The 17,404-nt window shown below is 35.3% G+C and overlaps 1 protein-coding gene across 4 annotated transcripts in view; it reads right to left on the minus strand.

Annotated features, from left to right (window-relative positions):
• Positions 1 to 1,406: 1,406 nt before the first annotated feature.
• The window catches only part of SSBP2 (single stranded DNA binding protein 2), a 282,149-nt gene continuing 266,151 nt past the window's right edge, over positions 1,407 to 17,404 (minus strand). Inside the window, exons 16-17 of one of the 4 annotated variants that reach the window (XM_033110260.1) lie at positions 12,998 to 13,096; positions 1,407 to 5,821 (exon numbers count right to left, since the gene is read on the minus strand). In XM_033110260.1, coding sequence (XP_032966151.1) covers positions 5,792 to 5,821; positions 12,998 to 13,096 — 129 coding nt within the window. In that variant the 3' untranslated portion in view covers positions 1,407 to 5,791. The remainder of the gene's footprint in view (positions 5,822 to 12,997; positions 13,097 to 17,404) is intronic. The other 3 variants (XM_033110263.1, XM_033110261.1, XM_033110262.1) reach the window with 3 other exon arrangements.

The raw sequence follows: 17,404 nt of genomic DNA on the forward strand, positions 1-17,404 counted from the left end.
TGCCAAATTAAGGGACATTTATGTACATATTTGTGGTAACTTTTCCCATCATTTGAATAGTGTAAATATTTGTACAAAAACATTTAAGTGGTAAGTCCATTTGAGAATAAATGTAATAATGGACATCCAGTACACGTGCGCATGCACACACACACACACAGATGCTACATTTACAAAATGTGCAGGTACCTGGTGCCATGGTTGAATTAAGAATAGTAGATTACTAAGACTCATCCCAGATTCTAATTATATTTATACATACATTGCGCATTTATAAAAACCTTACAAATAATTCTATGTTTCCAGGAAAACATTACACGTAACAATTTTACACATAAAGTAAGAAAACATCTTAAATTCTTAAAATCACAATGAGATAAATAACAATTCAATAAGCTGATGGCTATTATGAATGAAGAATTCTATAATAAAGACTTGCATTTTTTCATGTTTGAAACCATAGCATGTCCTTTATTTATTCTAACATGTAGTTTCTGTTAAGTTTTTCATTGTCTTAATGTAAGGAAAGTAAAACATTTTGAAATATGATCTGATAGAAAGCCATACAAACATTTTAATCAGTAGTTTATATTAAAACATTTTCTAGAGTGTTGCTAAATTTAAAGTACATTTGTTTTCAAATTATGTAAACTTGGACAGATTATTTGAATTGTTGTTTTCTACTAAGTAGATGGTTAATTATATTTTATTGAGCAATTTTACTAGGACATAAAGGAAATTTAGCTGACAACATATTGCATTATGTTCTAAGACATTGTGAGGAATCCAAAATTCACTTTCTTGGCAATTGGTGCAAGAGAAAGTGGGATGAAGTTTTAGTATTAACTGGGAATAAACCCTTTATAGCATTTTTTCTAGGAATATTAATACTCACCTTTATCATGGTAAGTGCACAATCATTTTAAAAATGAAATGCTAAATATTCCTGGGAATAGATCATAACATTTCAATAACTGGGATAATCAAAATGAGTCCAATTTTTCCTAAGGATTGTAAGTCCACAAAGAGGGAAGACACAAACTGTAATTCTATACATGAAAACCCTTAGTCCCACTTTAAAATTCATAATTATATATAGTGCTTTATTTCATTTTTAAGGATGTAGACAGCAAAAATATTCACATCAAGCTACTTACAGAAATTATTTTTCTTCTACTTAGAAAGACCAATTATACTAAATTAACAGGGGAAACTTAAACTGAGGAAATTCTCCTTAGGAGACTTATTCAACTGAGAATTTCTCTTTAGAATATAGTTTAGATGAGCAATTAAAGAGGTATCAGGTGTTTTTCATCTGTAGATCATGTCTTTCAATCTGAATTGCAGTTCCATGGGTAATGGTGAAATAAATTAATAATAATGTCAACAAATAATGATGTCATCAAAAAACAGTATGTACTTATTGCATGATTCCTGGTAGTGAAGTGGCCAGTGATAAAATGATCACTGATGGTCTTACCTTTAGATGCAGTGCCTTCATAAGAAGGCCTAATGTGGACGACCTAACATGGGTATGTTAAAGCTGGGCATAGGAGATCCATCTGCTTATGTCTTGTACTACTCTCTTTTCATCCCAAATCACTTTCATTACCTACTTTACCAATGAGATAAAAAGCAATCAAAGGAAAGAATTACGTTTAATATTACCAGTTGTGCTATAACGTCATATAAATCACAGTGGGAGTGATTTGTGAGCAAACTTTATAGTACCACCCCCACCAGAAATGTGCAAGCACATATACAAGTTTAGCATGCAAAATGAAAATGTATTAATAGTCGTTCACCATCCTTTTTCTTTTGCAGCATTTCTCAAGGTATGGCTCACAGACTCAGGGAGCCCCTTACACATACTTACGATTGGGTGCCACTGTTTTAAGCAAACACAGACTCCTGCTCCTCACAGCAAACAAGAAACTTATTCCACTGAGGGGATCAAAAAATAAATAAAGGACTAATCTACTTTTTGGAAAATATGTGGCATATATGAACTTCCCCCTCCATATTGAAATTCTCCCTCCCACACTATTATACTCATGCATTACTTGTACCAGCTCTTGTTTTCAAGGAAAGAGAATTATAGTACCTAACACATAAAAATGAAGGGAAAACCAGTGTCGAAATACTATAGTGATTTCCAAAGTCAAGTAGTTATGATATGTGGTACTGCTTTTAATTAACAGTGATAATCAAGAAATGGAATTGCAATGATTTCCCCTGGGAAAACTGTGTACTATATGAAGAAGAAAACTGTAAGGACTGAGGAATAAAAATGTTCAGTCTGTATCTTGTGCAGGGACTAGGCAGAAGGCCTGGAGAAAGCCAGGGAAGGAGCCAATCAAGACGTCATAGCCACACAAAGGGAATATGGAATGAAGTGTTCACTTAAAACAATAAAAAGGCGTCACAGTATTAAGGAGTGGGGCAAGCTCTCTACCCAGGGAGCGGTTCTGGATGCCTTGTTACCCATTCCCAGAAGATAATGTGAAGAAACGGCGTGGGGCGGGCAGATGTAGAGCTTTCTTCCTCGTGTCCCAAACTGAACTCATTCATTTTATCGGCTGTCTTTTCACCTACAGGAAGAGTGGTAACTAAATGATCCTATGAAATACAACAGAGTGCAGGCATATCTTAGAAAATCGTAAAAATAGAAATGGAAGTTTTCTTGTATTTCTAAAAGGAAAGGGGTGTTTTGAGCACTTTCCATGGCTCAGGGAGCAGAATTAATTGGTTCATCTTTGGCAAGAGAAAAATCTTAAATTCAGATTCCTAACTGTGTAATCCTAATCCTCAGTCACTGAGTCCAAACTGGAAACTTTAAAGCAGCACCAAGATTCACCCACTGAGTGTGTGGTGTGTTACCAGATCAATGGCCCTCCACAACCTTTGTTCCCATGGGTAACTTTGCTACAAGAGAAACAGCTGGTTAAGAATATACATACCTTAGAAAGAATTTAACATGTACTTGCAACTGTCGTGAGTTAGGAAAAATGCAAAGCAGAGTAATGAGAATTAGTGCTTTCATCTATTACTTATTTTCACATTTTATATGTGTATTTTATATGTTCGATAAATTTTATATGTTCGATAAAGGGAAGAATTGCTGATATTATTACTGTCAGGTGAAATGTGTAAAAACAACTCAGGAACAGGTAGTATATATCTAGAGCAACACAAATGCATGAATGGAAATAGAAAACACAAGAGAAAAAGGTTAAATGTTCTTATTACAAGAGAAAAGGATAAGGTTTAAAATGATTCAAAACCTAAATAAAAATTAATACATTGATATACTATCCTCCATTTGGTACATGAAACATTATTTGATAGAAAATTAAGTGTCCTTATTTTCTGGTTTTCTTGAATACAATTTTCTCCTCAAAAATAAATTTTCAACTATTTCAGGAATTAAAAAAATTTGAAATAGTTATTTTTAATCTGGGTGCCAAAAGACAAAAAGAAATGAATACTTACGATGAATTGATTGCTATTACTAGAAAAAAATCCAATTTTACTTTTTTTGACTATATAGGCTAGAACTAATAGGGTCTATACTGCCTTTCTGCTTCCAATGTTACCCTTAAAATAAAATAAGGGCAAATAAAATCAGGTTGATTCTTTGTGATAGTGAGAAACAATACCTTCTTCGAAGGAAAATAAAAGAAATTAAAGATCAGCAACAATGGAGAAAAGAGTCAACAAAATTTTGAAAATTCTCAATGAAGCTTAATGTTCACATAATTATCAGAAGCAATGAACGTTAAAATTACTTTTGGTAAATATATGTGTCTGTACAAAGTGTCATCTTCAGGTTACCTTGGCTTTAATGAAAGACCTTTTAGTTTGAATTTTTCATGAAAGTTCTCTGCAGCTTGAACGCTTGTAGGTGTTCTCCAGTGTGCAGTCCTAGGTTCCTGCACACTGGGATCAATGGCGGCTCATTTGATTAGAGTTTAAATCTGCAACATAAATTTAATTCAGCTTCTTTTTTCCCCCTCAACAGTTCTGCCCAGCATTCCTGTCATGTACAGATAAACGCTTTATTTTCTGAAGGAATAAATCATTACGAATTTGAGAGAAATAAGTCATCTGGGACTAGAAACTAGCAAATAAACTGCCAAATTTTCATTTAGAGACCGTACGCCTAAAGAAAGACGGATTCCTCTTACCTGAAATTAAACAATGCTTTTTAAAGTCTCTGGAGTTTGGAAATACAGTTGATGTTTATATCAAGGGTTATTTGTATCACAATTTTAACAGAAACGATCACCAACTTATCATTTAGAGTCTACAATCAAAGTTTTCACACTTTTCTACTATGATTTTGGCATTTGTACATGATTAAACACAGAAACCCCAAAAGATCTGGAAAATGCCACAGAGCAAGGTGTGTTCATAGGAAAAAATGTTTTCTTTTTAGATTTTCTAACATTAACTCATTTCTTCTCCGAACAATTAGCTACATAATGTTAGATTTAGCCTGTTGAAGTCAATGGCCAGATGAAACATAGTTACTATAAATTATTTCCCTCTAAATAAAAGTCCTCTATCCTGGAAAGAGAGCAGGGAAGTGAAAACATATGCACAGAAGGGACCATTATAGTCAGTTCTGCTGCTAGTAAACAAGATACCTGGATAGAAAAACAGCACTCAAGGGCCCCCTGGGTGTAGGAAAAACTCTTTTCCCCCTTGTGCTGAGTCTCAATCATTTGAATGCAATTTCTTTCCAATGTCTGTGTGGAAATGTTCACAAGAAGTCAGAATAAAAATCAAATACCATTTCACATTAGTATGTTATTTAAAATGTAGCTCTAGTATTCATGGTGAGAAGTGACAAATTGAAGCAAATGCTTTTGTTACCACTTCTGGGCTTTATCGTGTTGAAGAGAAAATATGTTGCTAAAAATATGACAACTGTCACTTTATTGCTATGGTCTAAGCAATTGGGGCTAATTACTGATTCTCTGTATCATCTAAGACAAACAAATCAAGAATTCCATCTAAAGTAATTATTGCAGAAATATAGTGTTAGGCCGCAGTTAAGCTTTTGTTGATTTGAAGTATTTTTCCTCAACAAAAGGTACAAAAATACTTTTCACTGAAAGTAGCTGAGAAATTGTTTGATTTGACATAAAGATGAAGACACACTTTTTTTGAGACAGTACACTTCGTGATTCACAGGATAACTTGCATCGGACGCAATTTAATGAAAGCTCTCAAATAAGCGATTTTATTCCTATCCATGATTGCAGACATTTACAAAACCATAACATCTGAGTTCACCTTAAAAAATAACTTATATAAAGCAGTGATATACACAGCACAAAATAGTTCAGGGAGGGGCAGGAGCAACTTTTAATAATTAAAATGTAAACGTGAAAAAAAGGATGGAATAAAAGTCCCTACTTATTTCTACTTAAGATGTCATGTGATAATATTTTACAATGTCCTGTGGGTCAATGTATGTATGTGTCTATGTCCAGATAACATACACATATACAATACATTCTCTTCCCCACACATATACATACACAGATAATTATTTGCAGTTCATTTTAGGGCAATTCTAATATGCCGCTCCGTACAGTTGTTTGAATCACGTTTGAGCCTGCTTTCTTCACAAAATAGGGGAGAGAGCAGGAAATAAAAAGGTTGGTTTGGTGTGACTGAGATTCCTTTGTTTAACTGTACATGGTGATGAGTAATTTTCTTCCATAGTAGTTCTGTGAAGGGCTGACTCACTGTGGTTCTCATGAGGAGGCTTGGTAGTGGATCACACACTCATTGTCATGCTAGGGGAGTACTAGAAAGAAAGAAGAATCCATGTTTTAATAACAATTCTTTTGCAGACTATTAATGTTCTTCTTGGTAAACGATAGTAAATGTGAATTTTAATGTTTTATAATCTTTTATGCTCAAGTTTTTAACGTCATACAGCATAAAAATAAGAAGCTACAAAAAGAGTACATTTATATAGAATTGACTTAGTTCTGACATTTTTAACATTTCCTCTGGAAAGCAACCAGTCACATTTTCTCCCTGGACTTCACTGGTTGATAATTACCCAGTCCCTCATCCTTCTCCGTCCAGCCAGATTCATGATTTGTGGGCACTTGTAACAATTTGGGTAAATTCAGTCCAAGGTTGAATCATAATGAAATAAGTATGAGGGACAGTCTTGCTAGCTATTAACTGTATAAATTTGGGAGCTTACCTAATCTCTCTGTGCTTCAGTTTCCTCACCTGTAAAATGGGTTTAACAACAGCATCTACCTTAAAGGGGCTTGGGGAGGATTAAATATATAATCCTTAAAGCCATGTATTTATTGAATACACAGCAAGTGCTCAGTGAATATTTGATTAATAGTGTAAGGGAAACAAAACAAAACAAAAAGCAACTCCCCGCGGGCCCTAAGAAGTTCTCATAAAGCATTTAGGATACTTAAGAGTCTGACTTATACTTTGGTATGTAAACCTCTTCCCCTAATCCAGTCTCAATCCACAGTCATTTCTGGGTGGAAGTAGAGGCATTGCTGTTACGTGTGACTTGTCAGGTTGATGAGGGTGACAATTGGTAAAAGGTGAGACTTTCAGAAATTTGGAAAAGTGGTCCCAAAAATGATTGAGAGAGGAACCAAGAGGAATTATTTTGATAACTATGTTAGCCAGCCTCCCTTCATGTTTCTGAGAAACAGACTGCAGAGCATCAGTATCCAACAGAACTTCCTTCAGGGATGGACATGTTTTACAGACGGTGCTGTCCAACCTGGAAGCCAGTAGCCACATGTGGAACTCAAATTGTAATGCTATTTCATGTATTTAAGGTGAAATATCCCCATGTTGCTAGCGGCCACCATTTTGGACAGCACAGCTCTAGATCATCTGACATGCGGGGGGAGGAGCATCCACTCCCAAAGGGTAATGGTCTGCAGATGAAGTGGGTTTCTAGATTAAAATATAAATGTGGACCTTCAAAGGTTTTATTAGAAACCTATGAGGACCAGCGCAAAAGGGAATTCCTTTTAACAGGCTAATAATGATTGTGCCTCATGGAAAGACGCAGAGAAAATCAAGGGGATTGTTCTCAGGCTGCAGGGGCTTACCCTGGAACCATGGTGATCCTGGGAAGGGGAGCATGAACTTTTAAAAAAGGGAGCAGACAAAAAAAAAGGGGGGGGGAGCCGATAGGCCAGAATGAAGTGAATTCCACATGAGCTGGGATATTGCAGAAACCAGAAACGAGGTAACAGGTGTGTACTAATGTAAGAATGGATTTACTAATGCAGAGAAAGCAAGACTCCCCAGGGAAGAGTACAGGGTGACAATGGCTCAGCTGGCAGAAGTCTGGACAGAAAGTCATTAGGGGTAAATCTAAGGCTCAAATAAAAAACCCTGCATTGATCCTGAGTAAACGTGGATTACTAGGCCTGAAAATGGGTCACTGGACCATGGGGAAGGATTGTTAATCCTTTAAACACAGGTCAAATCAAGAAAAATCCACTTGTTAATCACTTAATAGCCTCAGATTTCCCTTCAGCATAAAAAAGCTAAGTTACATATGTTACTGAAGCGTATGTTGGATTACAGTGAGTAGGGTGATACAAAAAGGAGATTGCCAGAGAAGAGAAAGGGGATTCAGTCTGACATAAAAACGTCTCCCCTTTTCTCCGTGATATTGGCAGCAAAAAAAGCACAGCAAAATGAAACCAGAAACCCAAAACAATCATGGACAAGGAGTGAAGAAGCCCACCCCCTGACCCTGTGCTGGAAGGGGGATATACCCCCATTTCTTCAGAAGATACCATGCAAATCTCCCATTATAAATGACAGCAAGCATCAATAAACTATCCACTGCTTTTTATGGAACAGAATTATATATTAGCATTTGACTTTAAGGGGTAAGAATAAACAACAGGAAAAATAAATGGATACCAGGGGTCTTATTAAAAGTAGAACAACTTAGGGAAAATGGCAAAATGGGCACAGAAAAATTTGATCTATGCTCTCTTTCGCTACTGTTCTTTACAATAGGAATCGGTGATCCAATCAGTACTGCCCAAGAGAATTTTGTGTGATGATGGATATGTTCTATTCTGTGTTGTTCAATATAACTGCCATTAGCCGCACCGGCTACTGAACTCTTACAATGTAGCTACGTGCAATTCAGGAACTGAAAATTTAGCTGCATTTAATTATAATTAATTTAAATTTAAATAGCACAGCTAGATCATCAATCATTATTTATTGGGTATATTATGCTAATAATCTAAAAATAGTAAGAGATACTAAAGTATTTCAGAAAGAACTTTGAAGGAAATGTCTGAAAAAAACTTTGTGACTAAGTCATAATTAAATCTAGGGACCATCTCATTTAACACACATCCTGAATAATCGGGATTTTAAAAATTCCTGAATCCTTTTTTCATATGCATCATTCTAGTTCATTTACATGTCATATATGGCATGTAACATGAGGGAATACAGTTTAAGATATAGATAGCCTTCATTCTAACGAACACTGTTAAAAGTATGGGTGTATGCAAACAAATAGAAATGTACATTCTCTGCCATCAAGCATGTTTGTTGGCTGCTGCCATCTCTTCACACTGACAATTGTTAAGATTTTTAACCTGTGATATTTCAAATGTCTTAAGCAAATCTTACAGAAAAATGAAAACTTGTTATAGATTCATTGGGAAGTTAAAAGAGCTAGGTTTATCGAGGGAGGAAATTAAGTGGAAAAATAAGGTACCACAAGCGAGAAAGCAAGGGCCAGATTCACTCAGAAAGGATGGAAGCAGCAGCTCCAAGTACTACAACTCTGAAATGTTAGCAAGCATGTAATAAAATTTAACTTTTGAATAGTACAAGTAACTGTAAAATGATATTCTAAGTGTATCTGGTACAGTAAAATAGATTTTATTGATGTCCATCCACATCAGTGACGTGCTATTTGCATTGCTAAGGTTGTAAACTGCTCATCTGCTGCTGTCTTTATTGAAACTGCTACAACTCAGTAACATTAAGGGACATCAACAAATTTCTAGAAAAACTCACAGAATGTACAAATAAAAAGGAATTTCGTTATTGAGTACTATTGTTCAAAGTAGAAGAGAAGCGGCTTGCAGTTTTCCAGAAGTAAAGGAAGAGTAGGTGTTAAATGGGGTATCAGATTTAGAGACATAAAATATTCATGGTGTACTGTCGAGAGACCACACTGCACTGTTTCTACTGTACTGCGGCACCAACGTGCGATGACACATTGTAATGTTTGTGCCAGAATGCTGCCATATCAGGATGCCCTGTTTCAAAACTATTCCGTGAGTCCGGTTCTCCTGAAGCAAATGATAAAATGGCTCTTATAAATCATTAGTGTTTGGTTTAGCAAAAAAAGTAAAACCTAAAGGTATAATTTTAAACACATACTAGCTTATTTTACCTTTTTATGTAAAATATATTTTGAAATGACATGTCCTGGGATGAACTAGAGAACTTGTGATTTTCCCTTTATTATGCCCTGTTCATGTACCTTGGAATCTATCAGAGACATCCGTTAAATCTTTGAACAATCTACATAAGTTCCTCTTTATACACTTCAAGAATACTTCAACTCTCACTACATTTCTATTTCTAAGCATCTATATAAGATTTGATTTTCTTAATGAGAGATAAGTAAAGAATAGTGCAGCTACTCTGAGCTAAACTAACGTGAAATAAATTTAGTATGTGACTGTTAAAAAATATTGGGACACACGTGATTTCTTCACAACAGCAGAAAATGACAAAGGGCAGGAGGGTAATAGGAAATGATCTGCCGCCTTGTTTTAATTCCTGTTTGATACCATGATTTGAATATCTTGTTTGCTCAATTGATTTTAGTTTGATGCCATGGATAAAATATTCTGCTAAATTAATTCAAAAAATAAGACTAACTGATTTCTTTACTTGAGAAGCATGAGGACTACTTTTTTAATTAAGCCTTTTTGTATTCTGTATTTTAAAAACCAACATTTTATAGTTTACACTAGGGGGCATCTGTGTTACTTGAAATAAAGGCCTTGTTTATGATCCAAAAAAACAGAGGCTGAATAGTGAACCACGTTTTGATTCACATTTTTCTGTAGAAAGCGCGTTGGCATTGCAAGTTTTCTGACTTGGGGTTGGGCATTTTTGTTTCTATATGAATTAAAGGAAGTAACATGTGTGAAGTGACTAGGATGGCGTCTGTACATAAGTGCTCATTAGATGTTTGCTCCCTTCCCTGGCCTCATTCTGTGGTTTAACTTCAAGAGCAAGACTGACAAATCCTCAAAAGGCAGACTGCTCAACAATATGTGCTTTTCAGAGATATGTGCTTTAAAAAGTACTAGAATTTTGCATGTTTATTCAATGGAAAATGTTTTCTTTTTGAATTCATTAAATAGTTCTGCTTTTCCTTGGTTACAGTAAAGATAACTAACTTATTGGGGCTACCTCGCCTGTTTCCTTCCTGAAGGCCTTATTACGTTTGTCAGCAATGAATCTCTTTTGTCTTCCTTCCTCTCTGCTCTCATTTCTTGATTTTTTTAAAAGGGGGGTCTGAACAAAAATGTGCGCTGATGTGATGATAGAGAAAGCCATAGATAACAGTGACATCAGTCATAATATGGCATACCCCTCACAGACAGACAAAAGAATGGCGCAGCCAGTGTGGACCAGGCCTCACTACCTCCAGGCGGTGGTGCAGCTTCTCAGCCACCATCCAATCGTGTTGCCTTCTGGGACTTTTCTGGTAGTGACAGGAGAGCAGGAGGGAGGAAAAGGAAGGCAGTTTTTGTTTTATATCTCTGCATGCAGTCTGTCATTTTACCGTCTTCTTGGCCTCAACAGTAGTCAGGCTGGGCCAGGAGCTGGGGATGGGAGAAGCCCTGCTCCAGTAGCTGTCTCTTCTATGCACAAATTCACACAAGGATGTGCTGTGTTACACGTGCACACTCCAGTCGGGGATAAAGGGTGAGGCCAGTATTCAATCTGCAGACAGAAGTTTTTAAAATCCTGTGGTATCTGATTCTTTGACCCTCACGAAGAGCTTCCTGATGCCAGCCCTGAAGTGGCACCCCTTTTCCTACTCTTAAATAGGGCAGCAGTTGGTAATGACAAATTTGGGAAGAAAGGAGCGGGGTGAGTTCCTCTAAAGTTAAAGTCATGTGGAATCTTTTTAAAAAAAGTTTTCTTCCCCCATCCAACATTAATAATTTCCTCTGTGTTTTTAAAATGCCTGGTTTATATCTACTTTAATACTTATTAATCTGACATATGGTTTAATTAGTTGTGTAAGCTCGTTCTTCCCATCAGATTGCATTCTTTGAGGTTAGGGACATGTTATATTTATCTCAGAATACTTTGTTCTTAACCTAGTGCTTTGCATAAATTAGGCTCAATAAATGTTGAACTGAACTGAATTAATTATCATATACCTCACTGAATTATACCATTTTACTGCTGGAAGAATTCACAGAAAAGGAAATAAGTGTGTCTAATTAGATAAAGTCAACATTAACTAATTAATTAACATTAACTAATTTGTCCACAGTCTTGCAGTTAACTAGGTGAAAGAACCAGGATCTAAAAAAATCATTTCCATAATCCTATGCATTATGACACATTATAGAGTTTCTTATGTTTTTCCTATTTCCTCATTACTGATGGGCCAATCTTTTGAGTTTTTATATGAATTTTTATGTATACCTTCTTTATCCTCACTAATCATCCATACCCTGCAAATAAAACAAACTAAAGGTAAGCATAATTTCATTGCTAGTTTTCACGAAAGGAAAGTCTTGTCCCAGGCAGAAGCACTAGGTCCATACCAAGAAGTAAAAGAATCCACAGAACACTCAGTCTTGGGTTTCATTTTGGGAAGTAGCTATTTTCTGCAAAAGAAGATATGTGACTAGCCATTACTTCAAATTCTGATGGTATCGTGCTCTGGTAAAGGTTGAGTTAGGGCAAAAGGAGGGTAGTTTTCTTGTTCTGTTCGTAGTTTGGTAAGCCTCCATAATCAATTTTAATGATAGCAGTACATGTGTGGAGGCGTGCATACTGATCCTGTCAATATGAAATTAGTTTGGGTTTTGAAATCCTTTATGCTATATTCCAATTCAGTAGCTCTTAGCAGAGAATGTCCGTCAGCATCACCAACAAAGCTTTTCACATTTAAGTTTGCCCAGCCCCACTCCTGGAGATCCTGATTCACTTGTTCTAGGGAGGGTTCTGAGAAATTATAGTAAAAAAAAAAATTCTATAGATACTTCTAATGTGAACTATTAGTTAAAAAAAAAAAATCGTCGCATTATGTAATCACTCCTCCAGAAAAGATACCATATTGTCTTTTGGGTCTCTCCAGTGCGTAGCATACTGCTTTGGCCCATGGTAAGTGCTCAGTAATTGTTTGTTAAATGAACGAATGAATTTTATTGCTTTTGTGGAGCTATGGAATGACACCACCTTTGCTTAACACCATAATCACAATCTGAATAGACAGCTTGGGCATCCACTTCAGGCTAAATGTAAATAACAAGTTAACTGACCAGGCAGTGAGATCTAGTGGAAGTAAAGACACTGTATAATTTTCAGAGCCTTAAGGACAGCATGGGAAGAGACCTGGTTCTGCAGTGTCCAAGACATTTTAGTAATGTGAAACTTATAAAAACTATCCAATATGTAACCTGTTTTCAGTGTGTTCCTTTAAAGTGGATGTTCTCTGTAAGAATATTAGTATTATAGTTCTTGTTTTTTACTCCTATGTACATAGGAGTAAAAAAGAAAAAGTTTATTTTTTAATTTCTTCAAAGAAATTCTTTCCACTTAATTTTCTGACTTTTACAAGATCAACCTATTAAACTCTGAACAGTTGTAATAATGGCTTTGTGCATTTATTCTAATAGAATTGCTTCAAAATGAAATCTAGATATAATAATATAGTCAAGGGAATACTTACACTCTCACTCTGAAAAGGATTTAAGAAATTTCCCCCCATTTCGCCATCATCCCTTGGAGTGCCCGGTTGATTACTCAGGCTCATATTATTGGGAGAATTCTGTAAACAAGATTTAGAAAACAAGGCATTGTTGAAGATTTTAATTTCCCTCTTGCATTGTACTGTTTCAAAAATGGAATCTATAGCAGCATCTCTAAGGACAAAACAGACTTATGATTCTAATCTCAGACTGCTATCGTGTATTCCAGTTCATTCTTTGAACTTTGACAAGTACTAATGCTTTCCCAAATGAAAATTAAAAAACAAACAGAAAACCCAAAATAACCTACCACGACTCGTTTTTTCTTAGTCTCAGAATCAATCTTTATTCAATTTCCCACCCTCAGCTTATAGAGTTCCTAGAACTCTGGAGAGTTTAAAAAACATTCCCAGCAGGGGTATGATGAAGAGAGCCTCCCCACTGATCAGGCATGATGGAACAACAACTTCCCTTGGTAATTTTACTAATCAAACTTCAAAAGGTCACCATTTCCATAAACATTTTCCTTTATTTCTACATGGTAACACTACTTTAACCATTATTTTTATATGAACCATAAGGGACAAAAAAGGAAGATCGTTAACAACTATAGTTAAGAACAAGAGAAAATACCTTAGGACTAGAGAATTCAGTATGTGGTTTTAGGAAAAGAAGGCTCGAAGGTAAACCTGCTTTAGAACCTTTTTCTACCATTAGTTTAAGAGTAGATTTACTTTGAAGCTTTCCTTTAAGATAAAAGGGCTGATATTAGCAATCTAATAAAACACTAAGCAGTATTTTGCTTCATATCCTATTTAAATGGGCTAGCCTCATTATTGCTGTGCAATTTTAGCCCTGTGAGGTTGTTTGAATAATCTGTATCTCTAGGAAATATGAACAGAATGGCACTGGCATATATAGCACATTCTTAGAATATTGCAACTGTGACTGAGGGACTCTTTCGAGGTCCAATTTATTGACTTGTAAAAATAAACTTCAAGGTTAAAAATTTTCACTTGTTATTTCAAGTGGAAGAAAGATTTTAGATTTTTTTCCCCGAAGCCATTGTCATTATATACTGTTTTTGAATAAGTTTTTAGCTTTTTAAAAGAAAATTGCTTTGAGGATCTGATTTAACTAAAACCAAGTTACGTCATAAAAATTAAAATTTCATGAATGAGAATATGTGCTTTTTTAGAATATGGTTAAACTGTAAAGCAGAAACAGGTAGATGAGCTGGAGGAAATACAGCTTGTATGTTGCCCTGCTGTGTACCCCACAGGGAGGATGTGAGAACAAGGATCCTCTGAAGTCCACAGGGGCTCGATTTGCAATAAACACCACGGGCTGGGTGTTTTAATAGCATCAAGAGGACTCTATTTTTTGGATAAATTTTTGTCTGAAAATGTTAGTTTCCCAAGTATATAGAAAAACAAATGTACTTTTAAATAAACACGGATAACTTCATTTTCTGAAAAGAAAAATGTAAGTAAAATTTAACTAAGTGCAACTAAGATATAATTAAGCGATAGCTCATTAATTATTAAAGGTATTAATAAACTGTGTTTTGAAAATAGGAATGATAATGCTGACTTAGCTAAAAAATAAATTTATACAAATATTGTTAAGATTTACCCAAAATCTGTAAGTTTTTTGGTGAAGGCAGATTTCTGTCATTTGACATATCATGGAGAAATTGATAATCTTGGAATAAAAAAATAATCTAACATCTATAGAAGGGTGTTTGAGGATGCACGTGGAAGCTGCATACGTTCACATACTCAAACAAAGATGTGACATGAGCTGTCTTCACTCAAACCACCAGGAGTTCCTAAGGTGCCTGGAGAGGAGTAGCCTATCTCTGACTAATTGGGGTGTTTTCAGATTCTGCTGTGCTTTTGTCATGTATCATTTCTTGATGTACAATTTTAAAACTTTGGCTAACTTCAAATGTTTCCTGACTCAAAGTATTCATTTAAAAGTATTTAAAATTTGAAAGTAACATTGCATTTAAATATTTAGAAAGAAATATTTAAAAAATATTCAGAAGAAATATTTACAAAACACTTCCAGCGTTATTATTTTTGTTTTGCATGCATTCTTTGCATAGCACGGTGGCTCGGCATTATGCTCTTTTTGTGGGAGGGTATATACAAGAACATTGAGAGGAAGATTGAAAGGACACAATTCTACGTACAAAACGGAACGAATATCAGATCTCTGAAACCTACTCCTATCCGGCTCACTGGGAATATGTGAAAATCTTGAAATGACAAGATAATTTTTTAAAAATCTGAAGTAGTCTCTGCAAAATGTGAAAGCAACAAAAGTTTCTCAATGGGGAGACATAAGGAGATTGTGCTATCCACGATCACTGAGTGACACGATAAAGATACAAGCTAAAGCTACACTCAATATTGGCATCTGAGAAACAGTTAAGACAGTAGGTTGAAACACCAGCCCAGAGCAAGTTATGAAGATAAGTGGCCATGAACTTTGTGTATATTGCCTTGAACCATAGGTATGTTTGTGTGCAATGCCTCCAGGAGATTTCATCATCAAGGCAAGATATAATGTACGAAAAGGGCTTAGGTTGGTCAACAAGGCACTCCAATTGCTTAAGCACATAATTAGGGAGTAGGGAGCACAAAAGAGTATAAGTAAAGATTACTTTTAGCTACATTAGGCATTTTGGTTGCATTTTTACTGCAGTTAATGTGTACTTTATTCCTTACTTACACTTTAAGAATTTAGCTTGAAAAAGTATAGTTAGTACTCTAAATATGAAACTTTCTTTTACATAAACTTAATGATAACCACTCAAAAAAAATCCAGAACTGAAATATATAGCATAAAAAAAGAAGAAATAGAGGGAAAAATCATAGAATACCACCACAATGAAATAACAGACAGCAACAAAAAAGGCAAAGAAACAATGGAGACACCATCCTACCAGAAAACCAGATAGAATGACAGGAAATTCTCATACATCAATAATCATTCCAAATGTAAATGGACTGAACTCACCAATAAAAAAGCACAGAGTAGCAGACTGGATCAAAAAACTAAACCCAACCATATGCTGCCTCTAAGAGACACATCTCAGCTACAAAGACAAACATAGACTCAAAGTGAAAGGGTGGAACTTGACACTCCACGCAAATGGTACCCAGAGAAAATCAGATGTAGACATACCGATATCAGATGAAACAGACTTCAGGATAAAAAAGGTAACAAGAGACAAAGATGGACATTTCATAATGATAAAGGGGACTATACAACAAGAATATAACAGTCATTAATATTTATGCCCCCAATCAGGGAGCATCAAAATATACTAAGCAACTACTAACAGAACTAAAGGATGAAATGGACTAAAACACAATTTTAGTAGGGGACCTAAATACATCATTGACAGCTATGGATAGATCATCCAAACAGAAAGTAAATAAAGAAGTATCTGCCCTAAATGACATATTAGATGAAATGGACATAATTGACATTTATAGAGCACTTCAGCTTAGAACATCAGACTATACATTCTTTTCTAGTGTACATACATGCAACATTCTCAAGGATAGACCTTATATTGGGACACAAAACTAGCCTTAGCAAATTTAAGAAGATTGAAATCATACCAAGCATATTCTCTGATCACAAGGCTTTGAAATTGATATCAACTGCAAAAAGAAAGCAGGAAAACTCACAAATATGTGGAGATTAAACAACATACTTTTAAAGAACGACTGGGTCGAAGAAGAAATAAGAGGAGAGATCAAAAGATACATAGAAACAAATGATAATGAAAATACATCCTACCAAAATTGTTGGGATGCAGCAAAAGCAGTTTTAAGAGGGAAATTTATATCATTTCAGGCCTATGTCAAGAAGGAAGAAAAATCTCAGATAAATAACCTCATGTTACACCTTAAAGAATTAGAAAAAGAAGAACAAATGCAACCCTAAGTCTGCAGAAGGAAGGAAATAATAAAAATCAGAACAGAACTAAATGAAATAGAGAACAAAAAGATAATAGAAAAAATTAATACAACAAAGAGCTGGTTCTTTGAAAAGATTAATAAAATTGACAAACCCTTGGCTAGACTCACTAAGACAAAAAGAGAAAAGACACTAATTAACAAAATCAGAAATGGAAGAGGGGAAGTTACCATGGATGCCACAGAAATACAAAGGATCATCCAAAAATACTATGAAGGACTATATACCACCAAATTCAATAACCTAGAAGAAATGGACAAGTTCTTAGAAACATATAGCCTTCCAAGGCTGAACCATGAAGAACTGGAAAATCTAAACAGACAGATCACCAGTAATGAAATCGAATCAGTCATCCAAACCCTTCCCAAAAGCAAAAGTCCTGGACCAGA

This window comes from Rhinolophus ferrumequinum, chromosome 7 (assembly GCF_004115265.2).
Source record: "Rhinolophus ferrumequinum isolate MPI-CBG mRhiFer1 chromosome 7, mRhiFer1_v1.p, whole genome shotgun sequence".
NCBI lineage: Eukaryota > Metazoa > Chordata > Mammalia > Chiroptera > Rhinolophidae > Rhinolophus > Rhinolophus ferrumequinum.